General features: G+C 42.0%; 1 protein-coding gene and 2 long non-coding RNA genes across 5 annotated transcripts in view; 1 reads left to right on the forward strand and 2 right to left on the reverse strand.

Annotated features, from left to right (window-relative positions):
* The window catches only part of PPP3CA (protein phosphatase 3 catalytic subunit alpha), a 309,291-nt gene extending 297,833 nt beyond the window's left edge, over nt 1–11,458 (reverse strand). Inside the window, exons 1-2 of one of the 3 annotated variants that reach the window (XM_078069002.1) lie at nt 10,664–11,456; nt 7,652–7,709 (exon numbers count right to left, since the gene is read on the reverse strand). Coding sequence is in view for 2 of the 3 variants with exons in the window: in XM_078069001.1 (XP_077925127.1) it covers nt 10,664–10,721 (58 nt within the window). In the remaining variant the exon portion in view is untranslated. Of the gene's footprint in view, nt 1–7,651; nt 7,710–10,663 lie in introns of all 3 variants that reach the window. The other 2 variants (XM_078069001.1, XM_036095790.2) reach the window with 2 other exon arrangements.
* On the reverse strand, nt 2,401–7,641 carry LOC118537991 (uncharacterized). The gene is made up of 3 exons (XR_013446416.1): nt 5,556–7,641; nt 5,105–5,163; nt 2,401–3,936 (listed from the first exon to the last, which is right to left on the reverse strand). It is a non-coding gene; the product is annotated as an uncharacterized LOC118537991 (long non-coding RNA).
* Nucleotides 11,459–11,687: 229 nt separating the features above from the next.
* On the forward strand, nt 11,688–12,860 carry LOC118537992 (uncharacterized). Its single transcript, XR_004918387.2, has 2 exons — nt 11,688–11,944; nt 12,586–12,860. It is a non-coding gene; the product is annotated as an uncharacterized LOC118537992 (long non-coding RNA).
* The last annotated feature ends 14,600 nt before the right edge of the window (nt 12,861–27,460 follow it).

Below are 27,460 nucleotides of genomic sequence, written 5' to 3' on the forward strand. Positions count from 1 at the left end.
AATGATGCCATATGGGGTATAGCTAGAAGACCTAAGAACATGAAAGTTGTTTTAAATGTCAAATAAGCTCTCTTGTGAAAGACAAGGCCCATTTTATGGAACTCTGTAGGGCAATGCTAGGCATAATGACTGACTGTGTACTCCAGCATTTAGACTGGTATCAACCCTAAGGAAGCACTCTGGCAAGCAGAAGTGAGAGCAGGTCTCAGTAAGTAGAGAACTCCTCATTACATGTGTTCGTGAAACAGTGGGATTACCATCCATCACGCAGGCTGGACAGGACATTCCACATTGGGGATGGCCTGGGCTAGATCACCGCTGCACCTTCCAATTCTGAGTTTGGTTTGTTTTGCTTTGGTTCAGACACAGCAAGTATAAGAGATAAAAGTTCTCCCACTCATCTCTCAGTCGCTCTCACCATACAGAGTCAGGGCACTGGCTTCAGGCCAGATGAGGGGTTGATTTCCAAAGTTTCTTCCAGCTTCAAAACTTCGTAATTTTAGATTTAGATCACATACAACCCAAATAAATGAGAGCCATTTATTCTCTCTGTTCAAAAGATTCCCCCATAATCTATGCCAGTGTTAAATGTCCATGACTGCTTTAAAAAAAAAGTCACCTAAATCACAGATGCTTGCCAATAGTGTTTTCTCTTATTCAGTTGGTAGTGGTGATAATGAGTGTGATCCACTGTAGAAAGAGACTTTTTAAAACCCGAACTCTACAGTTAAATTACCACTCAACTTTTCTCATTCAGACTGAATAATCTCTCAGTTCCTGTCACAATTTTAAGTTCTTTAATAACTTGGGGAAGGGGGAGGAACCTTTTTTTTTTTTAAGATACTACAAGTTTTCTACACCTCCTTCTCAAAGTGCATGTGGAATGACACAGAGTACTCAAGTAGAATTCTGACCAGAGGTGAAGGCAACAGAGAGATTCCTCCTGACTGCTGAATGCAAATTGGCAGAAGTTGACAATGATGTGATTTTATGTGGGAAACTATAATTTCCCTAGCCTTCAACTCCATGAAGGAAAAGTATTTTCACTCTCACAGCACTAGGGAAACAGATGAAATCCTAGCCCATAAATGCAAGCTTAGAGAGTCCTGGAAGCCTGCTTTAGTGGGGAGGCATCTGACCAAGTCTGGGCTAGCAGCTCAGTGGTCCCCTGTAAGGACCAGGTTGAGAGCAGGTGCCTCACCATACTCCCTCCCAGCTGATGTGGATCCCAGAGCTGAGCTTTTATAAAAACATTCACCACGTAGACATGCCATCAGGAGAGCTGACTCACAAGCAGCCTACACTCACGTGATGCGCCTGATTTTTTTTTTTTTTTTTAAGATTTTATTTATTTGCGAGAGAGAGAATGACAGACAGAGAGCATGAGAGGGGGGAGGGTCAGAAGGAGAAGCAGACTCCCCGCTGAGGAGGGAGCCCGATGTGGGACTCGATCCCGGGACTCCAGGATCATGACCTGAGCCGAAGGCAGTTGCTTAACCAACTGAGCCACCCAGGCGCCCCCTGAAGATTTTTTTATTAGTATTACACAGACATGTCTTTTCTAGGCCTGCAAGTATGTTTTACATCTCTGTTCTGATTCCTAAATATATTAGCTTTTATTCATTTGCATTTGTGTATTTTTCTAAGCAAGCAATATAATGGTGCAGTCTAATCTAAGCCTCCCAGAGGCTTGTCATAGTAGCTCTCCTTCAACTTGGTATCATCACCAGTCCTCCTGAAGAAAAAAAATCACCCCCCTTTGAGACACTTGACCTATACCCCCTCTGACTGACAATGACCCACTGAAAACCAAGCACATCCTGGGTAAGCCGCTCCTGTCAATTATGCTTCTGCAGGTTGTCTATTGGGCATAAAACATATAAGCTCAACTAACCAAAAGAAAGCATTTCAAAAACACTGGCGAAAAAACCCTTCTACAGGATTGGCACTTGCCAACCAAGAAACTCACCAGAAGTTTGTGAGCTGCCCATGATTCGAGATCCACAAAATTTCAAAATAGAAAAGAACCCTATAATTTAGAAATTCAAACCCCTCTTACCCTTTATCTGTTATTCTGTTCATTTTAAGCAACCACGTATCAAGGGTCTAATCTACAGTAGGCATTGTACTAGGTCTAAATATACAAAGATATGTGAAGCCAGGCCCCACTCTCCTGGGCTCTCCATTTCCTGGGAAGGAGGCAGATAGGTAAACAAATCTTCACAGGGCATGCTCTATTCAAGGTGTCCTCCATGAAAATGAAGAGGCTGAGTCCCTTTACTCCAACTGAAGATATCAGGAGATGTGGGTCCCAGAGGAGGCGACATCTGAACCAAGGCTTGAATGATGAGAATTAAGTGATGAGAACTGTTACCATGACAATAATCAAACCCACACAGAGAAGGTACGCATGTACTTTATTAACATTAAATATGCATAGCAGACCAACGATGCCAGGTATAATGAAAAAAAAATTTAATTCCTTTGTAAAAAGCAAAATAACAACAACAACAACAACACAAACTTGGAAGTCCTGACTCAGGTTCTGTCATTGTAAGACAATATATTGTGCTTTTAATTTAATTTGATAATATGGCATAGCTTACAGGATGTTTAAAAACACATGTCAACGGATGGCTTAAAGCCCACTTAGGAAAATATAAGGAGTCAGCAGAGTTGGTGCCACATTTTTTTAACTTCTCATAGCCCATATATCTTCCCACTGGATAGAATCCAATGACATTTTGGGGGCCAGAGGAGAGCAGGAGGAGGGCAGGAGGTTATGTTGAAGAAGGCTGCATTTCTGAATTACAAAAGCATTACAGAAAATGATAAATTGAGATGTAAACAAAGGAAGAGGGTTTTTTTCTGGTCTTGGTTTTGTTTGTTTGTTTTTTCATGGAATTTGCCAGGTCCTTTTCTCTTCAAGTCCAAATCTAAACAATAATTAAAAAATATGTATCACCCAATATGTCAAATACTGAGTGATTAACATATTTTTTCTCACCTGTCAAAATTTGATCAGTCTATGGGGAAATACGACAAAAACTGAAAGAAAGCTTTCAAGTTCAAGCTAATATATTACAGTGAAAAGGATTTAGCCTTTTAAACCCAACTGGCATAAAGCCAGTGCAAATGACCAAACAACAAAACTGCCCTCAATCTAATTATATAACCTTATTAATACCTCCTTCTCATACTGTATTCCCTGATATGGCTGGAGAAGGAAGCATTCCAATTAACCATACAGTCATCATAGAACAATTTACAAAGAATCAGAGTATAATGAGCTCAAAATAAACATATAATCTGTCTCCATTTATTGCTTTAGGAGGCACACGTGAGAACTGTACAATGTCCAAAGTCATTTGACAAGAACACATTCAGTGCATAAGAAGCAAGGCACTGAGCCAGGCACCACTGGGGCAATGACCATAGTTTTCAAACTAAAACTTTGAATATACATATTAACAAACAATTTTATGTACCTTCCAAGCATACGCAGCATCCTGGGAGACACAGTTTAGACACCGACATACTAGAATCTCCAAAACATTCTAATGCTACATAGAGACAACTGAACATTTTATATCAGAAGTAGTAGCTCCTTCCCCAGAAAGATAAAAATAAAGTGGATCTAGACAGTTACTATAAGAAGAGACTCTAAGTCTTAGAACCTTAGAGCTGGTGGGATTTTTTTAAAATTTAGCTCCATATAAATAAAGCTCTCTGTCTCAACATCAACCATCATTCTTCTGGTTTTATAACTGTAGAAAGGTACCTGAAACTGACAGACATTGTAAGGTGGCATGTCATAATCTGGAGGCAGCTGTTAACATAAATCTCTGGTATCTATTTGTTTGTTTTGCTTTCTGCAGACATTCGCAGAATTTCCAGTTTCAGGAGATAGTTCATAGAAAGTCAGACCATATTTTGCTGTGAGGCAAAAGCATGGATTAAGGAAATAAGAAGAAGATAAACAGAAAATTCTATTTCTCTCTATGATGGTCTTACAAAGAATACATCTAATTCCAAAAATGTAGTAATTTAATAAATAATTACTGCTTCCTCAGTTTTTGTTTTTAATTTCAAGGTTTTGGCTACTGCATATACATTTGTAAAATGGATTTGAGATCCCAGCCATAGGTCTAGGTCCTCAAGCTGACAGTCCATCTGATTTAAGCCATTATTCAGAATACCTAACAGTAGAGGAATATGAAATGTTTTATTTGACTTCATATGAAATATATAATTGATGGCTTATCAATGATAGAGCCTGTGTGAAGACAGAAGAAGGAAATATGGTAAAAATAAAATGGGTTAAAAATACTGAAAATATCAAGACTACTAAGGACTTAGTTTATAAACTGAAATCATTTTTCAGTGCCTACATTCCCACCTGACGACTATATTTTTAAAAAAAGGAGTGGGGCGCCTGGGTGGCTCAGCCATTAAGCGCCTGCCTTCGGCTCAGGTCATGATCCCAGGGTCCTGGGATCGAGCCCCGCATCGGGCTCCACGGGAAGCCTGCTTCTCCCTCTCCCACTCCCCCTGCTTGTGTTCCTGCTCTCGCTAACTCTCTCTCTGTCAAATAAATAAATAAAATCTTTAAAAAAAAAAAAAAAAGGAGTGAACACCTTAAGAAGCATTGGCTGGTATTTTCGTTTGATCATTCTCTAGAAATTAATAAAACCCTCAAACCAGATCAACTGTATGGGCCATTATCTGAAATTCAGACAAAGAGGCTTATGATAACCACCTTCAAAATAAAAGTACATAAAACTTTTTAGCAGGAGAATATGCTATTTCTATTTCTGTGTATATACCTGAACAGAAAATAATTTTTAACAGTTTTCCTTTAGTAAATCTCATGCCAAGATCAAACCAGATTATAACATTTATCATCAGAATTTATATTTCTGCTAAATACACAGGTATAAAAGCTTCTTCTCCTATTACAGCTATTTTATATAGCTAGTAATTCAGTAAAGCGAAGTTTGAAATAAAATGTGATAGCTTAAATATACCAAAAGAAGTCACAGTTTCAAACAGATTTTCAAGAGAAGAGCATCTCTGCTAAAGGAAAGAATGTGCTTACACTTACCTGCATTCTAGTCCCACCTGTGACCGATCATTCTATCTATTCTGTCTCCATTTCTTCAACTATAAAATAAATGCCACCATAAGCTACTGTTGTAGACCCAAGGCATTCACAGATTTCAATACTAATTGTTCTGACTATTCTTGAGTGACCCTGAAAATACATTAACACGTTGTCATTTGTAATTCTGTGTCAGCAGTGACCAAATAGCCATTCCCAGGCGAGGGGAGCAAGCATGACTGCGTGGGCTCTCAAATTCCACTTATGAGTGGTGAGTTCAAGTTCCCACAAGTGAGGGGTGAGTACAATTTTACATTTGAGGAAAATAGCCTGTGACTTACAAAATATAACAGGGCAATTACAGAAAGATGGAATTCAAAATCTCACCATATCTCTCTTGAATATCAAGAAAGTTGCTGAAAAAAAGTTAACAATATGATTTTTTAGTATTTACCAAAGTTCCAGATCATGAATCATCATCATTCTCTACAGTTCTGGAGTGTCCAATATTTTCACAAAACTTTCAAAATAGTAATTTAACTGGATTTGCTAAGAGGAAGGTATGTCTAGAAAAATGCTGTTTTCCAATGAGGTCACTCTAAATGGATTCTTTATTTGGTTTCATAATTAGTTCCAACTTTACACATGGCTGACACAGAAAAGATAAGGAAAAGTATAAGAGGCCAATTATAAAAGTTATAAGCGTACAGTATATCAAAGTCATATTTCATATTTCTAAGATTACAAATAAAAACAGGTCATATTTATAGAAACAAATAGACTTAAAACATGAAATAGACTTAAAATGGCGTATTTTTAAACTAATATAAACAAATGTTGGAGTAAACCTCTAACTAGATTCTAAGGTGTTACTTTTTTCACATTTTAACTGGATGTCTTAAAATACATGGCTCATTTAAAGTAGAGGTTCTTTCCCCCAGTTTCCAAAAAAAATATTATTTTTTAAATGTTAATTTTCTAATTGATGGCATTTTAGAATCACTGGAATTTCCCTGAATCACAGTCTCAATTGTTGCTTTAAGCCTTAAGTTTACAAAATGTTTTGAAAACCATGCATTTTTGTTATATTGACTTTACAGTAGAAATCCTGAAAGAAAATACTGATTAATCTAATTTATAATTAATAGCATCAATTTACACGCTATTCAGTATGTCCTGAAAAGAATCTGTTTTGTTAAGTATATTAACCATGCCCAAATCGTGTTGTTTATAGTATTAATTAGATTAGCAGACCCCTTTCTTCATATCCAGTGCTGATGTAAACTTTAGCCACCAAACACTGACGTTTAGTAACACTGAATTAATGCAGTTTTACTGTACTCAAATGGAAAACCAGATACAAAGATTATACACGGAATAACTGAACTGATGGTAATAAATCTAAGTAAAATAAATTCACAATGAGCTCTTCTTGACACACCACAAATAAATGGCATTATTTAATACTTTGTTTCAAAATCCAAACATGATGATTATTACTGATGTAGCATATTTTTATTTTCTTCTTAAGCAGTATTACCATCTCATTCAGCTAGTAACACTGGTGGCTTGAATCCTTGTTTACTTAATATTTTGCTTAGCTACCAGCTCCTTGATTATATGATCTTAGATATCCTTCCAGAATTTCCCTATGTGTATTTTGACTTCACAAATAGTCTATAAGCTGGCAATACAAAGAAAGACAGCGCTTTTTGTTTTTGTGTTGTTGTTTTTTTAATTCCCCCACAGCCAAAAGTAACCTGATACATAGCACAAATTTCGCTACTTAGAGTTTTTGAGAAATTCCCCAAAACTCTTCCCAGGAATTTACCCCCCATCAATCTGTCATGGTATCCGGAATTTCTACCATTAAAATCAGTTTGGGTTAAGGTAAGAGGCCCTTTAGAAAATACCTAGGGATGGGATCAAAAGGAAGGGAAAGAGATGCAACAAAGCAAGCACCCATCACATACAATTTAACTTCCTCTAAGTGTATGACTTTCGTGTAGCAAAGTTCTATAGCCAAGAGGGAATGTTAGGGCCAGTCAAGGAGTTAAAGGCAGGAACAGGCAGGGAGAAATGAACAAAAGCCAGTTTTAAACCAGCCCTGTGGAGCACCACTGCAGAGAAAATCCAGACTATGTGGTGTGCTGGGGGAAAGCGGGGAGAGTGGTCATTCTTCTATTTACTGCCCTCCATCTTTTGCCATATAGTTATGCGTATACTTTGTTTCCTTAAAAAATGTAAAACAGTAAATGGATCAAATTATTCGGATTTCCAACAAAGGGCATTACCCAAGATCTTTTCTATGAATTTTTATACTTTCCATTGTTTTTATCCAAGAACAGTCAAAAATGAAACAGCACCGGTTTTGCTAAACGAAGTAACTTTTTTTCTGCAGTAACCTAAATGAATGCTTTTTATCTCCAATGCTGCCATTCCCTTTCATTTTTAAGATTTGGAAAACTGATCACGGGCTCCAAACACACTCTAGAAGATGCTATGAACCTGAAAAATTGCACAGTTAGTTGAGACTTAAACTCAACCTACCTTTCTAAAGTTGCATTCTGGAAGTACAAATCAAGAAAGCCGTCACATCATGGTATTACTACAAACAAAACCACAAGCACAGCTTTATTTGTAAATAGCAATTTGTTATACAACAAAAGCCAGATGACACTAATGCAGATAATTGTAAACAAACACCATGGCATGGCCATGGTAATAATGATCCAAATACTTATTTCTATATGTAACCAAATACTACTATCTGTACTTTGTAAAAGGAGAGAAAGTTTAAGGAGCACAAAAATTTCCTCAAGGATAATCCTTTTCCTGCATTAAAGAGTCAACCTCAGACCACTGAGATGACGTTCTAACAAAATTTAAAGTCATGGTTACATGAACTATGTCTTATCTGATTTTGTAAATACGAAAAATCATTTGGTCATCTGTTTTCCATTCATCATACATGCACTTTCTACTCACTAAGCGTGTGTATACTGGGGAAATGCTATTTCTTAGAGAACTGATAATCAAAATAGATTACCATTTCAAATAATTAGTTATAAAAACCATATATGTGACAAAATGTTGGATCCACCTTTCGATAATGCCTGTTAAGCCAACAATATAAAATCTGTAAGAAAGCATAAGAAAAACAGCATGCCCACCTTAAAATTAGGATTTGTCAATAAAACTTCTTTCCTATAAACAAAATTTCACATTCAAAATTCACATCAAGATCCTTATCAAAACAAATGCAAAATTACCTTTTCCTATTTTGAGACTTTCCTATGTTCCTATATTATCCACATGTGCATTTCAGTTCTGCAAAAATATGTAAATCATTTCTTTGGAATTATGAGGGGTTTGTGTACTTACAATAAAGAGCCATTTATAAAAATATTATAGCATTGGAAAAAAGCAAGGCAAATAGGCATGGAATGGTTGAATGGGCTCCTTCACATTAATCGGTAAAGACACCAAGCCAGAACATATGGACAATTATTTTTACATTCTTCCCCGCTTGACAACTTTCCATTTACAGGGAAAAGCCACACTTTGTGATTTAAAACAGGGAACCTGAACTTATGTGTGCACATATGAATGCTTTTTAATTGTTGACACATTTACTGCTATCATTTGAATTGTAAGCTTTACATTAATTGTTTTGATCGCTTCTCGGCCTTTTGGCTAAGATCAAGTGTACATTAATTGTTTTGAAAACAGGCAATCTAAACACACAGATTGAAGTTACACCTAAACTTCACACATTAGGTAAATACTCTGATAGTTCAGCAAAAGGTCTTAATTTTTGAAAATGTCAACAGAAACCCTTAATACAAAGCCTAGTTCTTTCAAATGAATTTGAATTCACTGTTTTAACATGGGGAGCCATGCCTGCAGAAAGAACAGCTGTGCATCCATAGTCCTATTTCCAATCATTTTTGCAAAGGTATTTCCTCCTTATTTTGATGAGTCTATAAATACTGCATTCAAGCAGGACTGATTCTAATACAACCAAAACAAGAAAAGATATTTTGTGTTCTTTTTTTAAGAAGGAGAGAATAATTTCCCCCCATCACCAGAAACACACACACACAACTTTAAAAACTGAGCAAATCTGAATGGAGCAATGAACAGTTCTGACACCCCAGGACTTCTGTATCATGGTCTTATGGCTGCTGAGTTACTTCATCTAAGTGCTCACGGGGCAAATGACTTTATTGCCTTGCACTCTACTTGCATGGCCACATTAGATACTATCTCTGTTTTACACACAGCGCGCGCACAGACACACACACACACAGACACACTCACACACACACACACACGCCACACGCCACACCAGACAGTGCTGTTTCCAATTTCAGAGGCCCCTTGCGCGCCTAGCCCCATACCCCATCCCTGCTCTGCTCCGGGTCCTAACACCAGGAATGAGGGACACTACTTAATCCTGGCGGAGCTGCTCTGTTGTCCCATCCTTCCAGGATTCGTAGGATGGTTCCTCCCCCACTCCACCACGGAACACAACGAGGACGGCGGGTTTTCCCGAGCAAGAAAGACCACTGGTGGTCCCCTTCCTCACCCCACGCATCCCGGCTTCTCTACGCCAGAAACCCCAGAGGCAGAAGTATACACGATCCCGGGGCAGGGGAGAGGAGCCAATAATAGGAATCAAATAGCCCGTTAACTAGGGGGTGCCAGGGGCATGGAAGAAGCGAGCAGGGTGAGGTTACCACGGGGGAGGTGTGCTCCAGCGGGGAACCATTCAAGAGCAATGACAGGTCGGCGGGGGAAGGCTCGGGTGGCGAGGGAGGTTGGAGAACTGCTTTTCGTGTCTTTCTCAGGGCCTGCGGGGGAATCCCGGGGCGGCGGCGGCGGGGCTCACGGGTCGTTCCCCGCCTCCCGCGGCCCCCGCGCGTCCCCTCGGCCACCCCCTCCGCCTGCGGCCGCCCCCGCCCCCGCCCCGCGCGGAAGGAAGCGCCGGGCTCCCCCCACGCTCTCCCGCTCTCTCGCGAGTCCTGTGCAGGCCTTTTCAGGGGGAGGGGGAGGGGGCGCGGAGGGAATTGCTGCAATGGAGCGCCGAGAGAACCCTGCCCCAGCGAGGCAGGCGGTGGAAAGCCACGGCCACATAAAAATGCCATATTAATTTTTAAAAAGCCATAAATCACCCCTCCCTCTGCAAAAGAAAATCATAAACCCGATCCCATGCAAGCCTGCGAGCAGCCACCCACTTCCTATTTCTGTCACAGCAGCTACACCCTGCCAGCAACCACCCCCCGGGCGCCCCCTCCCGCCACCGCCACCCCCGCCGCCGCCTCCCCGCTGCTCAGCCATTTGCTAACTGACGCCCCCGTAAATAAAAATGCCCCAAGTGGGGCCGGGTGGGAGGCCTGGGGGAAGGGCGCGCAAAGGAGGGGGGTTCGAGGGTTGCACAATATCCTAGAAGGTCCGTGGCTGGAGCAAGGAGAGAACCGGAGGCGGGGGGAGGGGAGGCAAGCCGTGAGGGTTCCTGCGGCACACGGTGCACCCGGGCGACCGCGGCGCGCCGCTTACCTTTCACCACCCTGTCGGTCGTCGACAACTTGGGATCAATTGCCTTGGGCTCGGACATCTCCAGCCGCCGGGGGACAGCGACGCGCTGCTCGTCCGTCCTAATGCACACCCCGACCGGACCGGCGGGCCAGACACTCAACGCCGCCGCCGCCGCGCTGCAAACCGCTCGGCTGGAGGTCTGGGCTCTGAGCTGGCTTTAAAGTTACTGCCTTCTCGCGCGTCCCTCCTCCTCCTCCTCCTCCTCCACCTCCTCCTCCTTCGCCGCCGCCGCCGCCTTCACTCCTCCTCCGCCGCCGCCAGCCCCGCCGACTCCGCTCCGGGCTGCGCGTGTGTGGTGGTTATTTATTTATTTTCTAAGCACGCCTCTTGGTTCTTCTTTTATTCTTGGGGGAAGGGGGATGGGGAGGAGAAGCGCACACAGGAGCACCCACCCTGGCAAGGAAACCGGGCACCGCGGAATGGAGCCCCACGCGCGCACTCTGCCGGGATTAAGACCGATCACATGGGGAGGGCCGGGGGCGAGAGAGAAGAGGCAGGGCCGCCGATGTCAGTGCCACCAGCCGTGCCTCGGCGTCTCCGGCGGCGGAGAGGCGGCCGCCGCTGCTGCTGCTACTGCTGTTGCCGCCGCTGCTTCCCCACACCAGGCGCCGCCGCTTGTCCGCGGCCGCCGGAGACGTCCCGCCGCTGCGCTCGCCCGCGCTCGTCTCTGCCTCCCCGCGCCGCTCCTTCACTCACACAGGCACAGCCGCGGAGCTCGGCAGACACAGTCCCGGGCGCAACCTACCCTCCTCCTCCGCCGCCGCCGCCGCCGCCTCCACCTCCGCCACCGCGCCCGCCTCCGCCTCCTCCCCTTCCTCCTCCCGGCCCCCGCCTCCAGCGCCCCGGCAGCCTCCACCTCCCTGCGGAGCCAGCCCCTCGCTCCCCGCCCCGACGTCGAAGCTGTGGGCGCCCATTGGCTGACATGCGCGTCACTCACTGCTAGGTAGCGGCCTCCCCGCTCGTCCCGCCTCCCGCTCCTCCTCGCCGTCCCCGCCCCCCGCTCTGTTTTCTCCCGGCTGCCAGTCCAGTGGGCCTGCCGCCTCCGCCGCCCAGTCCCCGCTCAGGTGTCACTGTTGCTGGCAGGCCGGGATTAGGGAAGGAGAATGGGCAGGGGGTCGCGGCTGGGAGGAGAGGGGCTGTACCCTGCCACCCACAGCCCCATTTGGCATCCGCCCCTGGACCCCGCACACTCCCCCGCGCCGCTTTGGCAACTGTGCCTTGTCGGCTGGGTTAAGCCGCAGTGTGAGTAGCCAAGTGCTGAGGGTGTCTCCGGGTGTGTGCGTGGCCCGCGAGAGGGCAAAAAGGGGGGAGGCAGGGAGAGGAGGGAAGGGGGTGGGGGTGAGAAGCACCGAGAGAGGGCGGAGGAAGGAAGAGCGCGGGGAGCTCCGGGTCCCGCGGCACAGCTGCTGTCGCTGTCGCTGCCGCAGCTGTCCAGGGAGGATCGCCAAAACGGCGACGAATAAACAACTTACCTTGGGGAGACGGGCTCCGCCTGTGATGGGTGTACGGTGGTTTTTGCTATTGGGGCTTTTTTGTGGGCGGTGTGGTGGTTATCAGTGTTTCCCACCCATGCATCCACACCTTTTCTAAGGAGGGGGACGCTTCTGAGCGTCGCGGGCCAGGGACGTGGCGGAGTGTGCGGGGCGGGCTCGCCAAGGAGATTGGGGACGGGAGTCCAAGCGACCCCCGGCAACTCTGAGTCACCCAGGGCTGCCCTGCCGATCTCCTGGGAGAAATGAGGGGGCGGGAGACACACCGGAGAGGGTCGCCTTTTCCCTGTTCACACGCGCACGCAGCCAGTGGTTGGGACTGGTGGCACCACACCTCCCTTCCTGGCTCCTTCCAATCATCCGACGTCCACTTGGTGCTCCCGGTGTGTGCAGGGCCCTGAAGCGCAAGGCGGATCCCCACTCTGGTCCCTTCGGCTGGAAGGAGAATAAAGGAGAGAGTGCTAGGCGCAGGAGGACAGGGAGTGACAATGGCCCGACAGCTCCTTTCTGACCTGCCTGCCGCGCCACAGAATGAGGAGCCAATCTCCCTCTGCCCGAAGGTCACCTCCGCTCACTACCCCTCTCTCTGACCAACCGGGCAAGGAGATTGGAGCTTGCTTGCTTCTTTGTGAATAACAAAGAGAGCTGAATAAATTTCTCACCCTCCATCCTTCTTGTTACATTTCTTACTTCCTCCAATATCAGGGGTTTTTTTTCCTATTTCCTGAATTGGACAATGAGCCCAGTAAAAGGCCTAATAAAAGATTTAGGGGAGCTAGGAGATGGAGCCAGAAGTGTGTAGGGGACATGGATTAGATTCGAAAATAGGTTTGAGAACTTGACTGATGGAGCTGGAGTATGGCTTGAGCAATGCAGCCTGCAAGGAATAGGAGCTCACAGTAAAAGGCAGGGGAGCCTCCTTGGAGGCCTTCTAGCAAAAGGAGACCATGTGGGGTGTGTCCCACATACTCAGGAAGGCTGCCACCAGCTCCAAGATTCTGCTGCCCAATTCACAACCCCAGGATAGTGTGTGGTGATTAGGCAGACAGTGCATTCAATAAATATGTATTGTGTTCCTTTTATATGCCAGACACTGTGGTAGGTAATTTGTGTGCTATGTGTGTGTAGGGTGTGTTGGGGGGGGGGCAGTTATTTAAAAATGGTCCTTGCCCTCAATAAAGCCTAGAGCCTAGTAAAACTGTCATAAAAATATGAGCTCTGAGAGGCCACTGTATCGCCTCAGGAAGTGGTTGTTGAAAACAGTCTCCTGAGCACGAGCAGTGCTAGTTGCTAAGGCAGATTTGGGGAGTTGGTTCCTAGCCAGATGGCACAGAGTGAGGCAGGGATGCCAAGACCTATGGGTGAAGAAGAGAGCCTGCCTGAGAAAAGACCAGGAAACCATGTCCAGTGATGCTCACTTCCAAGGCCACAATGTTTTATCCCACATGTTGCAAACAGAGGTGCAGTTCCCACCGTTATTTGGACACAGTTTTCAGGTTTAGGAAAAACACCTTTGAACCAAGATCAGAAGGCTTAAAATGTCAGCACCGTAGACAAGTTTTATGATATAGATAGGAAATAAAGGCACACCTTTGAGGCAAACCCTTCAGTCCACTACAAGTTTGGAACACCTCCTAGCTGAGGTATGTGTGGGAAAAAAAGTTATGAATCATAATCACTTTACAACACATCTTATTATCACCAGTCACCTTTAATGCATGTGTATGGTCCCATACTGTTGCAACAGAAACACATCTTCTTGGACAAAATTGGACCCTACTCAAAGGAAAACTACACAGCAGAAATTAACTAGGGACTAGTTACCTGCATATGTGGCATACTGGAATAGCCAAATCATCTTTTGTATTGAGATATTTTTTCAGATGTCCTACAATCTGCTGCCATTTTTTAAAATCCTATTAGACTGTCCAAGTAGTCCATGATTATATTATCACTTTCCTAAAATTACCTTACACTTGGAATTTACATTTTCAAGAAGTTACTTCAACACTGTCCTTTGCTTATGAAGAAAAAGAAAGGAGAAAAAGGGAAGGGGCGAGCCCATCGTGGCAGAAAACAACTTGCAGTCTGCTAAAAAAAAAATTGTATTTCCCTTTCCTTAGTATACTCTCTGGAAAGCATCTGCCCATGTAGGAATTCCATTCCCTGGCAGGCATCTGCTTGCATCTCAGTGGGTGCATGTGACTAGTTCTGGCCCATGGATTATGGGCTAAAGTGTTTGATCAGTTTCAGGCCAAGGCAGTTAAGCAGCAGTTATGCATTCTTCTTCAGCCAATGAGCTCCCATCCTTTAGCTGGATGCAGAGGCTTCTAGGGCACAGGAGAAAGCATAACCCTAAATGGAAAGAGCTGAATGCCTAGATTACCACATAGAGATATGCTGCCCACCTACAAGGAAAATCCGCTTTAGACTTTACAAAAGAAGAAATAGATTTTTACTGTGTTGCTCCATTGAAATTTGAAGGTATGTTTGTTAGGGTAGTTAGTATTCCCAAATTAATACACAAGAGTTATTTATTATGTTAGCTCAAAAGGTAAAATCCAGAATTACCATGTATCTCTTATATAACAGCATGACCAGAATACCAGAAACATTCTTATTTCTTTTAATACAAGAGCATCAAAATTGTATATTTTGTAAATGAATTATTCATTTACCAGTTGTGTTTTGAACATCTGTGCAAGGTACTGTGCTAGATGATGCAAAAATGTATAAAGAATTCAAAGATTTAGTCCCTTCATTCAAGGATCTCAAAGTCTTGTAGTATAAGAATTGTACACGTATTTGTTAACATTTAGGTGTAAGGTGCTACTTCCTCTCACTATTGGAGAACTCAAACTAATTTTACTGTTCACTTCATCTAAATTAATTATGAAGATAAGTATGTGTGCAAAAAAAAATACTGAAGATTTGGAGTAATCGATGCATTCAAGTGCTCCATGTCATAGCTTACTTCCGTTGGTGCAAATCAGAGTAAAGGAACAATATTTTAGTTTGCTATCAAGTGCTCTGCTAGATCTAGAGGCATTTTTGTTTTGAAGAAAAGAAATAGAGATGTATTTTATATCCTGTTTTGAGAATAACCTGCTTTTGAAAATGTGGACTTTCCATTCTTGGATGAATGTTCTATCATTTGACATTAGGAATTGCATAATAACTTCTGGTTCTGGCTCTTCTGAGGCATGCACTTCATTCTGAGTAGTTGATGGTCGACAGCAGTATGTCTGACCTGTTCTCACCTGCATTGGTGGAGCATAGCACTAAAGAACTTGCAGAGTAGACAGCCAGTCCTGGTGGGGCCATGGTGTATGAGAATTTGATTTATTATTGTAAAGCGAATTTCTCTGACACTCACTTCTAACATGTGAACTTCTACCCTCTTCACAGTAGAGACTCTACAAAATATATTATTCAACATGGATATTATTCGAGGTTTAAACTAAAAGGGCTTTTATTGTTTATCTTCTGGATTGCTCTTGAAACTTTGTTCAACCTTTTATTTTTCAGAAGGCAATTTTACTCATTTTAGAAAAGTTATTTCTCCAAGAACATAAAAAATTGTTATGCCAAATATATTCAAGAATAAATTAATTTTTTTCTATTAGGGACCAAACTATAACTTATGCAATTATATGCTAATATTAATATCGAGTGGATATATTTTACTTAAAATTTGACAAGACTTCAGGTGATCATATTCATGCAGATTTAATAAACATATATTCATATTTTTTAAATTTATATTTGTATCTTCATCTTATATTCCAGTTCTGGGCACAGAGTGGGTGCTCAACCAATTTTGTTGAGTGAAATTTTAAAAAGTATTGGCATCCAATATGTGAAGCCCTAGGCTTAATACCACAGTATCTGCTCTCAGGGATATTTCAATATTACTAATATACATACATATATGTGTGTGTATATATATGTATCTCCCTCTCTCTCCATACACACACACACACACATACTCACTGGTAAGAAGTCTTATTAGCCCTTTCTCCTAGATAGTTTAAATTCTAATTTTATTATTAATTTTAAAATTATGAATAGGTTAATGGTGCCAAGTCATAAATGTTTACGTTTAAAATAGATATACATGTGCCATTGTATTGACAATCCGAGAAATATTCATGCCATAAAACTATATATTCTGGCTTTTCTAAACAGAATTTCAGAATATTTGAACTGAAATGAGCTGAAGTTGATATTTGAAGTGCTTTGAGAACAATGTCAACAACAATGGCAAAAGGCTTAGTAATCAAATTAAAGGTACTACCAAATTGTAGGAGACTTGAAAAATCAATTTAGGAGAAAGTTCATCAAGCTCTTTAAAAGCACATTTGCATATACAAAATCAATATAGTATTAGAAATGAGGTTCACTCATCAAAACTAGCAGAAATTTAACTTTACTGGAAGTAAGTTTTGCCCATTATTGATTGAAAATTCATGAATTTACAAGGAAATAGTTTATTATTAAAAAAGAATCTTGATCCCAGGGTCCTGGGATCAGAGCCCCGCATCGGGTTCCCAGCTCAGCGGGAAGCCTGCTTCTCCCTCTCCCTCTGCCCCTACCCCCCAACTTGTGTTCTCGCACACTCTCTCTCTCTCAAATAAATAAATAAATAATCTTAAAAGGAAAAAAAAAGAATCTTGTACTCAGACTTGCCATCTTTCCATTTTTTTCTGGTCAGTGAGGTTTTACTCTGTTAGTATTTATGCTTATTGGAAAGCATATATTCAATAGACATTTACTGAACACTTACTAACACATATCAAACACTAGGAATATAATATGAAAGAAAAAAGTCTCTCCCCTCATAAACCTTACATTCTAACAAAGAGAGACAGATGATAAAAAAAGAACAATTAAAAACAATTACACACTCGGGGCACCTGGGTGGCTCAGTCGTTAAGCGACTGCCTTGGGCTCAGGTCATGATCCCAGGGTACTGGGATGGAGCCCTGCATTGGGCTCCCTGCTCAGCAGGGAGTCTGCTTCTCCCTCTCCCTCTGCTGCTCCCGGTGCTTGTGCTCTCTCTCTCTCTCTGTCAAGTAAATAAATAAAATCTTTAAAAACAACTATACACACACAGTATGTTAGGTAGCCTAAATGATAAACATAAAAATAATGTACAGTGGTGAGGGCACTGGAAGAAGTGATGGGCGAAGGGGTGCTACTCACGGCTTTAAGCAGATTGTTGAGGGCAGACCTCTCTGAGAAGGTGATATTTCAGTAAAGATTCAAATGAACTGATGGCAATATTTATGCAGCTCTCTGGAGAAAAAAATGTTCCAGGTAAAGGAATAGCATGTGCAAAGGCCCTGAAGTAAGAGTCTGACATTTTTAAAGAAATGTCAAAGGAGGCGAGCGTAGCTAGACCACTTCAAACTAGAGAGAGTAGTACAAGATGAGGTCAGAAAGATGATGTAGGGTCAGATGATTTGGACCTTATAGACCATAGAAAAGATTCTAAATGTTATTCTGGTGAAATGAAAAAGTATTTGTTAGGAAAGCGATAAATGATAGGATTTACGCATAAAGAAAACCGTCACTGTTCTGTAAGGACTCTGGATGTAGTTGTAGGAAGGGAGCAGGGGTGGAAATGCCAACAGCACATAAGAGACTGTTGTCCAAATCCAGGCTAGAAATAAAGTGGTTTGGATATAGAGTTTAGAAGTAAGTGGTGAGAAGTATCCAATTCCCAACATATTTTAAAAGTAGGGTTAACAGATTTGCTGCTGGATTGGATAGAGGATGTGGGAAAAATAAAAAAGAGTCAAGAACTGCAAGGTTTGGGGTCTGAGCTAATGGGAGATGGAGTTACCATTTACTGAGAAAAGGAACATTGAAAATGGAAAGCATATTTTGTGGAGAAGATCTAAAACTAGTTCTCGATATGTTAACTTTGAGATGCATATTATATACATGGAGGTGGAAAAGACACGTAGGTAGTTGGATATACGAGCTTACAGAGAGGAGAGAGCCAGGCTGGTGATGTATAGAACTGCAAGTCATGGCACCTTAGCCATACTTTATTTCAGTTAAGGGGTGGGAAGAAGAGGAGGGACCAGCAAAGCCGACGGACAGGAGCAGCTTCTGGGGAAGACAGGCGGTGTGTGTGAGGTCAAGCAAACGAAATGAACTGAGTCAACAATGCTGATGGGTTTAGTAAAACGACAACTGAGAACTGGCTATTGATTTTGAAAAAAGGAGAGTTCACTGGTTATTGTACACCTATCTTAAATAGCACCTCATCAGTCTCTGCCTCTCCATACTGATGTAGCTCCTTTTCCGTGTTTATAATTACTTGACGTTACATGTGTGGGTGTGCTATGTGTGTGATTTGTTTGCCCATCTTTCATCTTTCTGCAGTTAAATAATATGATCCCTGAGAGCAGAGACCTTACCTTACTCCCATTAGAATTTCCAGTGCCCGTCTGTCGTATGCCTGGCACATACTAGGTGTTTAATAGAAGTTTGTTGAAAGAGTGAATATTCACTTGCAATGCTACCCCAGGTTAGTCTTTCTGCTTTTCTCAATAGTTGAAATAAGCATTTCAATGGGGTGCGGCATGGGGGAATTAGATGAAGGGGGTCAACGGTACAAATTTCCAGGTGTAAGATAAATAAGCTCTGGGGATGTAATGTACAGTATCATGACTACAGTTAATAATACTGTGTTGAATATTTGAAAGGTACTATGAGAGTATATCCTAAAAATTCTAATCATAAAGAAAAAATGGTAACTATGTGAGATGAGGGATGTTAATTAATTTTACTGTGGTAATCATCTTGCGATATATGCATACACCAAATCATGTTGTACATCTTAAATTTATACAATATTCTATGTCAGTTATATCTCAATAAAACTGGGGAGAAGAAGAAATAAGCAATTCAAAGCATTTGTAGGGAAAAAAATTCATGTTTAGATTTTTTTAAGTTACAAAATCAACTTTCATAGAGTAAAAAGAGTTGACTCACGCCCTGAAGATGAGAAATGGAATGGGAATTCAGGAGTTTAGTTTTAGCATGAGGCGTGTCTCTCACATGTCCCCACTGTAAGAATAATTATGTGTGTAAATCCAGGGGAGGGCACAGTATTACTCACAGCTCCTCTTTCTCCAAATACACAAAGAGTTCTATTGTTTGCAACATCTAAGCTATTCCCTGGTGATAAGTTAGGCCAGACATTAGCAATTTTCAGGGAGGAAGTGAGCAGGGTGTGGGTTGTTTAGAAGCAGTCCCTCAAAAGAGGTTTTTTTTTCTCTCTCTTTCAGGGTGTCCCTGATGTCCAGCACAAAGAAATCTAGATAGGGAAATTGTGCTAGATATGCTTTAGGGTACCTGCCCCACCCATACCCATCTTTAAAAATGCCCCAGCCATAGAACCTGCTGAGTGAGCATCAGGACATGGGTTCACCTGCTGCTATCACAGAAGATTGGACCAAGGTGGTCGAACATTTAACTAAAAGATACCTAAGGACCAGTGACCTTTAACTTCCCTGACCTAATTGGCAAAAGTGAGCTAGGCTAATCAGATACCCTCTGGGAAGAGCTGGGCTTTAAAGTTCAGAAGAAAGTTGGTGGTGGTTGTTTGAATGAAAGATCCTGCAGGCTGGGACTGAGATGGCCCACCAGCAAATGACTCATGTGCCAGGTGAATAAACACATGAAGCCATTTGGGCCAGAGGGACCAGAGGTCAGATTCAGCAAGGGTGAAAAGAGGAGAGAAAGGGGGTGGGGGAAGGAGGGGGGGAAAGAGAGACAATCCTAAATCTGTTTTCTTTTTTGTCCTTCCTAAGGCCTGGTTGTTTAAATTTTTTTCTGGATTTATGAGACCCCTCATTGTCCTTACAATAAACCCTGTTTTCTAGAGATGGTTTGAGAGTTATGTTCCTTACAACCCAAAGACCCATCACTAAATCATACAGAAGAGGGCGCCTGGGTGGCTCAGTTGGTTAAGCGACTGCCTTCGGCTCAGGTCATGATCCTGGAGTCTCCGGATCGAGTCCCGCATCGGGCTCCCTGCTCAGCAGGGAGTCTGCTTCTCCCTCTGACCCTCCCCCCTCTCATGTGCTCTCTCTCGCTCTCTCATTCTCTCTCAAATAAATAAATAAAATCTTTAAAAAAAAAAAAAAATCATACAGAAGATACAAAGAGCAGCTAAGATTGTTAGTCTATGTCTCTATAAGTTTTCGAGTTAACACCTTCTGATTCTGGGGCTTACAGAAATCCTCTTCTTCATTCAAAAAATGACTATAAAATGCTCCCATCCTTGTCCATCCCAGTTGTTTCTATAGCACATCCAATGCCAAAAATAAAGAGAGCAAAACAGTAGATGTAAAGAGAGAGAGAGAGAGAGATTGGGGAGTCTTGGTAAGTTTTGGAGCTATTTCATTGAATATTCTCTATGCCTGTTTTCATGTCACCATCAGGCAGGTTATAGGGTATGTTGCAGTAAAAATGGAAAAATCTCAGTAGCTTAACAAAGTTTGAAGTCATCTGCAGGTCTGAGCCACCCCTTGGGGCAGCCATTCTCTGGGTGCTGACTCAGCATTCCAGCCTGCTTCAGTTTGTCAGAGGGCACCCTATCAGCACGTGCTTTCATGGTAACCTGGGGGGGCAGGGGAGCTTGGGGGGCGGTAAGACAGCCCTGGAGAGCTGAGCTCCAGCAATCAAGAGCTTTAGCCTGGAAGTGACACTCACACATGATTATACCCACATTTCATTGGCTTGAGCTCCTCATTTGGCCACACCTAATTTCGAGAGGGACAGAGGTATGTGATCCTCCCACATATCCAATAGTAGAGGGAGATCAAATATTTATAAAGAGTAATAATGCCAATCAGCATTTCTAAATAATCCATCCAACCCTGTGGGACCTCCAGGTTGCTGTTTGACACCCAACGAGGAAGGCCCGTGTCTTATTTCTGTCTTACATGCCAAGATACTCCTGAATGACTATGGATCCTGATCTGCTTCTTGTATTGAAACTCTCCTTCTGTCCCTGTTGCATGGCCTGTACTGGACTGAATGGGATACACTCCATTTGGACCGGTTTTGATATTACTACATCTTCCCTGGGCCTGCAGTCCCACAGCAGAGTCCTGGTATCACTACCACTTCATGTAACCTCCCCAGCTCCCTCTTAGGCCAAGGTTTAGTTCCTCCCTCATGCTCCACACTCCCATGCCTCTGTAGATGGGCAGCGTTGGACAAGAATGGACAGTTACTAATACTATACAAACTGGACTTGAAAAAGAATGCCTTCTTTTTTTTAATATTTTATTTATTTATCTGACAGAGAGCACAACTAGGCAGAGTGGCAGGCAGAGGGAGGGAGAGAAGCAGATTCTCTGCTGAGCGGAGAACCCAATGTGGGGCTCGATCCCAAGACCCCGGGATCACAACCTGAGCCAAAGGCAGATGTTTAACTGACTGAATCACACAGGTGCCCCCAAAGAATGCCTTTTTAATGTGTCTTAGGCACATCTAGAAGCACTGAGTTCTTTTCTGATTTTCAAAGATGTGAGCAGATTACCTGGAAATATGAATGTATCTATATGTAGATATATATCATATATAGGGTTGTTTATGAATCACTGCCTTTTGTAAAAAGTTAATATGACCAGTTTAATAATATGCAAATTTATTGTACTGCGTAAATGTTAAGCAGTTTCTGCAGATGCTTTGTTCTGGTACTGTTCTGATACAGAAAAAAAATTTTTTTTTTCTCTTCTTACTTTGTTAGTCCTACAGTGTGATAGGTAGTCTTTTGTGTCAACCTGACTAGGCCATAATATCCAGTTATTTAACCAAACCCTAGTCTAGATGTTGCTGTGAAGGTGTTTTGTAGACATGGTTTACATCTACAATTGACTTGATGTAAGGAGATGACCCTTGATAATATGGGTGGGCCTCATGCTATCAGTTTAAAGGCCTTAAGAGCAAAAACTGAGGTCTCCCGGAGGAGGAATTCTACTCAACTCTGTAGCGTTGGCTCTTGCCTGAGTTTCCAGCCAGCCAGTCTGCCCTACGGATTTCAGACTCAACAGCCTATGAGTGTGTGAGCCAATTCCTTAAATCTCTTTATATGCACATAACACATAAAGTTATATATATGCATATAATTTCATATATATATATGATATACACATATATATTTTCAGGTTCTGTTTCAAACCCCTACTGATACTCACAATGTGTCATTTTTTTCTGATTCAAGGTCAGCAGTTATTCTAAATATCATTAATATTTATGCATCCGTATCTTTCTGTCTCTCTGGCTGTCTCTGTCTCTTACACATGCAGGCATGCAAGTGCATACACACACATATACACATCACATAGGAACACGTCGTATATTGACTAAGAGATAAAATTTCTGGTTTAATTTTCTAGGGTAAAAATTCACTTTGCTTTTCTCACTCATGGCCTGGATAAAGAATTTCTATTCTCCCAAATATACCAAATTTCCAGGTAATTCTAATGGATCGTCAGTTGCCTAAGGTTGGGGTACCCAGATGTAGACCCTGAGTTGAAGATTCAAATAAAAGTGATTTATTAAAGAGTGTCCCAAGGAAAAAAACAAAGGAAAGTAGGGCAAGTGACAGGTAAGGGAAGGAAACAAGGCAAGGGTAAGATGTCAAACCAAGACCCAGGGATGGTAACTTTGACTAACTCCCGCAGGGGACCTCTGCAGACTTGTAAGTCACGCCTCCAAACTGTTCCCAGCAGGTACCAGGGAGCTGAGTGTATTTACCCACACAAGTCAGTGGGTGGAGATGCAAATTCCTAGGCCCTCCCGGCTCTCTTCACATTCAGGGAAGGTGCTGGGGAAGACTGAGGACAGCACTGGGACAGAGATGTAGGTGAAAGCATGCAGGGAGCTGTTGTACATGGAAATGGAAAAGGTTTGGAGAGGATTTGGGTGGATAAGGTGAATCTGCTGGTCAGGATCATAAACCTCATGGATAGAGGGATGGTATTAGGAAAACAATTAAATCACTTCTTTGAAGGTATGCAGTTAAAAAAATTTTTACCTCTTCTTTTACCGCTTCAAATTAGTCTCCTTTTCCCACCTCCACACCATCCTAGGAATTAATGTGATATGATTTCATGGGCAGATGGTCTCACTCCTGCTCCATTTCCAATCCTCAAATAACGTCCCTTCTATTGTACGAAATTCTTAAATCTCAGAACATAGAATGTAGTCCCTTTATGGATAGACTAATGTGAAAATATTCCTAAGACAGGAAACACATTGACTCAGCTCAGAACTGAGATCTGTCCTGGGTATTTGTGACTAGGTCCTCTGCCCAGCCTTGGAAAGCATTTGGTGTATGCTGGCTGTTTTATCTATTTAGAAGCCACATCTCAAACCTGACTCATCCCCATCTTCTACATGAATTAGGGGGCCATAGTTCTATGGATAAAGATGGGGTACATGATGCCATCTTCCCCCATCAGATTCCTTTATTTGGAGAATTTTGGATTCAGTCTTTCTCTAGAACACAGGTGGTATTTATACAAAGGTAATTTTAGCAGCTATATCATTTTATCCTATAAGATCAGGAAAGCAGAAAAAGGGTTTCTACAGAAAGAAAGAAAGAAATACATAGGCATGCAGAGAAGAGCAGAGCTGAAAGACAGCAGAAAGGCTGCTAGTATTCCCTTCCCTGACCCCACCATGTCCCTGAGGCCCAGCTGCATGATGGTTCTTGGGGCCCTGAGACCCCAATATATTCTTAGCATTCATTCCCATTTTGTGCTGAAGTTGGGTTGAAATCTAGTTATATGCAACCAAAGAGTAATAAGTAAGAACGGGAAACTAACAGTAATAAATTTTCTGAGCTATGGACTTTGCCTGGGAGGAATCCTGAGTAGAGACCAGAGGGCATCCCTTATCTCCAGACATCTGGATGAATGTGGGGTGGTCCAGAGGCTAAGGTGGCAAAATGCATAACCCAGGGATATAAGAAGACTTTCCAGAAGTTACCAGATGGGAACACTTTTTAGAGAACCATTTTCCAGATCCTCAAAGTTCATACTTACTTTTTCTTAAAGTTGACCAATGGAACGGAATAGAGAGCCCAGATATGGACCTTCAACTCTAGGGTCAAATAATCTTTAACAAAGCAGGAAAAAATATGCAATGGAAAAAAGACAGTCTCTTCAATAAATGGTGCTGGGAAAACTGAACAGCTATATACAGAAGAATGAAACTCGACCATTCTTTTACACCATACGCAAAGATAAACTCAAAATGGATAAAAGACCTCAATGTGAGACAGGAATCCATCAAAATCCTAGAGGAGAACATAGGCAGTAACCTCTTCGACATTGGCCACAGCAACTTCTTTCAAGACACGTCTCCAAAGGCAAGGGAAACAAAAGCGAAAATGAACTTTTGGGACTTCATCAAGATGAAAAGCTTCTGCACAGCAAAGGAAACAGCCAACAAAACAAAGAGGCAACCCACGGAATGGGAGATGATTTTTGCAAATGACACTACAGACAAAGAGCTGATATCCAAGATCTATAAAGAACTTCTCAAACTCAACACCCAAAAAACAAATAATCAAGTCAAAAAATGGGCAGAAGACATGAACAGACACTTCTCCAAAGAAGACATACAAATGGCTAACAGACACATGAAAAAATGTTCAGCATCATTAGCCATCAAGGAAATTCAAAGCAAAACCGCATCGAGATACCACCTTACACCAGTTAGAATGGCAAAAATTGACAAGGCAAGAAACAACAAATGTTGGAGGCGTTGTGGAGAAAGGGGAATCCTCTTACACCATCGGTGGGAGTGCAAGTTGGTACAGCCACTTAGGAAAACAGTGTGGAGTTTCCTCAAAAAATTAAAAATAGAGCTACCCTATGACCCAGCAATTGCACTACCGGGTATTTACCCCAAAGACACAGATGTAGTGAAAAGAAGGGCCATATGCACCCTAATGTTCATAGCAGCAATGTCCACAATAGCTAAACTGTGGAAAGAGCCGAGATGCCCTTCAACAGACGAATGCATAAAGAAGATGTGGTCCATATATAAAATGAAATATTACTCAGCCATCAGAAGGGATGAACACCCAACTTTTGCATCAACATGGATGGGACTGGAGAAGATCATGCTAAGTGAAATAAGTCAAGCAGAGAAAGTCAATTACCATATGGTTTAACTTATTTGTGGAATATAAGGAATAGCATGGAGGACATTAGAAGGAAGGGAAAAATAATGGGGGGTGGAATCAGAGAGGGAGATGAACCATGAGAGACTGACTATGGACTCCGAGAAACAAACTGAGGGTTTTAGAGGGGAGAGGGGTGATGGGATGGGTTAGCCCGGTGATGGGTATGAATGAGGGCATGTATTGCATGGAGCACCGGGTATTATACACAAACAATGAATCATGGAACACTACATCAAAAACTAATGATGTACTGTATGGTGACTAACATAACAAAATAAAAATAAAAGAAAAAAAAAGTTGATCTGTCAGGTAATCTGGGATCTGCCCCTTCTCCTTTGCCCCACCTCTCTTCACAGACTCTCATGCTCTGCTCATTCATCTGAAATCAGTATGGTAGTTATTCCAAAGTATGAAACCTCTTGAGTGCCAAACTAAGAAACAATTTGAAAAGTGATGCTGAGGGAGCATCACATGGTAAAGCTAGAAAGGCATGAGCGAAAATATCAGAGGAAAGTATTCTGTCTTACCTAGGTGAGAGACTCATGGGTAGGCTCCTGTCACTTTATCTATCTCCGAAAACCACGTATTACTTATGTCTTCACATTCAGAAGTTAGATGATAGTGGGGATGCATATTTACACGTTTATTGTGACTGAAAAACAAAATCAGGTTTTGGATTTTTTTTTCCTCACAGAAAGCCTCATTTAGATTATTGGTTTCACAATTAAGAACTGATTTTGCCAATTAAATTCTTTGGTAGATATTTTTTCTCTAAATAAGTTAAATTTGCCACTCTAATGGTTTAATAGAAAACATTTAACACACAAATACAATATACAATTTGCTAGAACTTACAATCATGTGCAGCTATTAAAGCATCAATATAAAGTTTTACCTTACAACTGAAAATATAATGTTTAAAAATTATTTTAGGAGATGCCCAAGCAAAAATATCGGATACCTCTAGATTACCAAAATGTATTCATCCAGACTAAGTCACTGTGGTCAAGTCAAGCTGACCAAACACATTTTTTTCCTTTTCATACTCTTGAACACCTCATGACCTTAAGACCACAACACTTTGATTAGCTGAATGACCAAGGTATAAAAGCATTCACTAATTTCTTATTTGAACATGTGAGAGAGAACCAAGTATACTAGGTACCTGAAAGGTGGTAGTTTTTGATATTCGAAGGAAAAGGAATAAAAATAAACTTTTTTACTTGTTTTATAATTCTACATGTTACTAATATCAAACTTTAATAGTACAATTAACAGAATATCTCTTATACGTTTATTTTTTCATACTATTTGAGTGGGTATTTTTGTCCATCTAAGTTTATCTAAGAGCAAAACCTGAGATAGAGATCCTTTTCAAATGATTTAGTGAAAAAGTGCCCTGAAGAGAAAGAAGATTAAGGGAAGCAGGAAGGACAGGAAATAAAACCTAAGCAGGAGAGAAGTCTTAACTGGTCATTAGCTTCAGGCTAATCCCACTGAAAAGCTCTGAGCTCGAACCACACAACAGAATGAGACATGTTGCAGGGAGATGACCTTTTGGACGCACATGAGCCAAGGTCTCTGGGGCAGGTGGTATTTCCTGTGTGACCAGTACTCTGGGGGCAATTCTCTGGAGAAGAGGGCCACTGTCAGTCAGCACTCACAGCTTATGGGGAATGGGTGCTCTGGATGGTCAAGGGGGTCTGGGAGGGGCACAACAACCTCTCTAGTTTTCTGTTTAGGAACAAGGAAACCAAGGCTCAGAATGTTTAAGGATCATGCTCCAGTGTTCCACAGGTAGTAAGTGATGGAGTTATGGCCCAAGTGCAGGTCTTTTGACACTAAAGCCACACAGTGAAGTTCAGTCCTTTCCCATGTCAAACTGTTTCATGTCCAGTGTACATAGTGTATGGAGCTAAATGATTTGATATGAAATCAGACTAGCTATGTTGTTGTACTAGCTATGCTCTTGGAAATATATCCTTTGGATCTATGACTTAGGCAGGTTACTTAACATTTCTGATTCTCCACTTCTTAATC

This window comes from Halichoerus grypus, chromosome 3 (assembly GCF_964656455.1).
Source record: "Halichoerus grypus chromosome 3, mHalGry1.hap1.1, whole genome shotgun sequence".
In the NCBI taxonomy this organism is placed as follows: Eukaryota; Metazoa; Chordata; class Mammalia; order Carnivora; family Phocidae; genus Halichoerus; species Halichoerus grypus.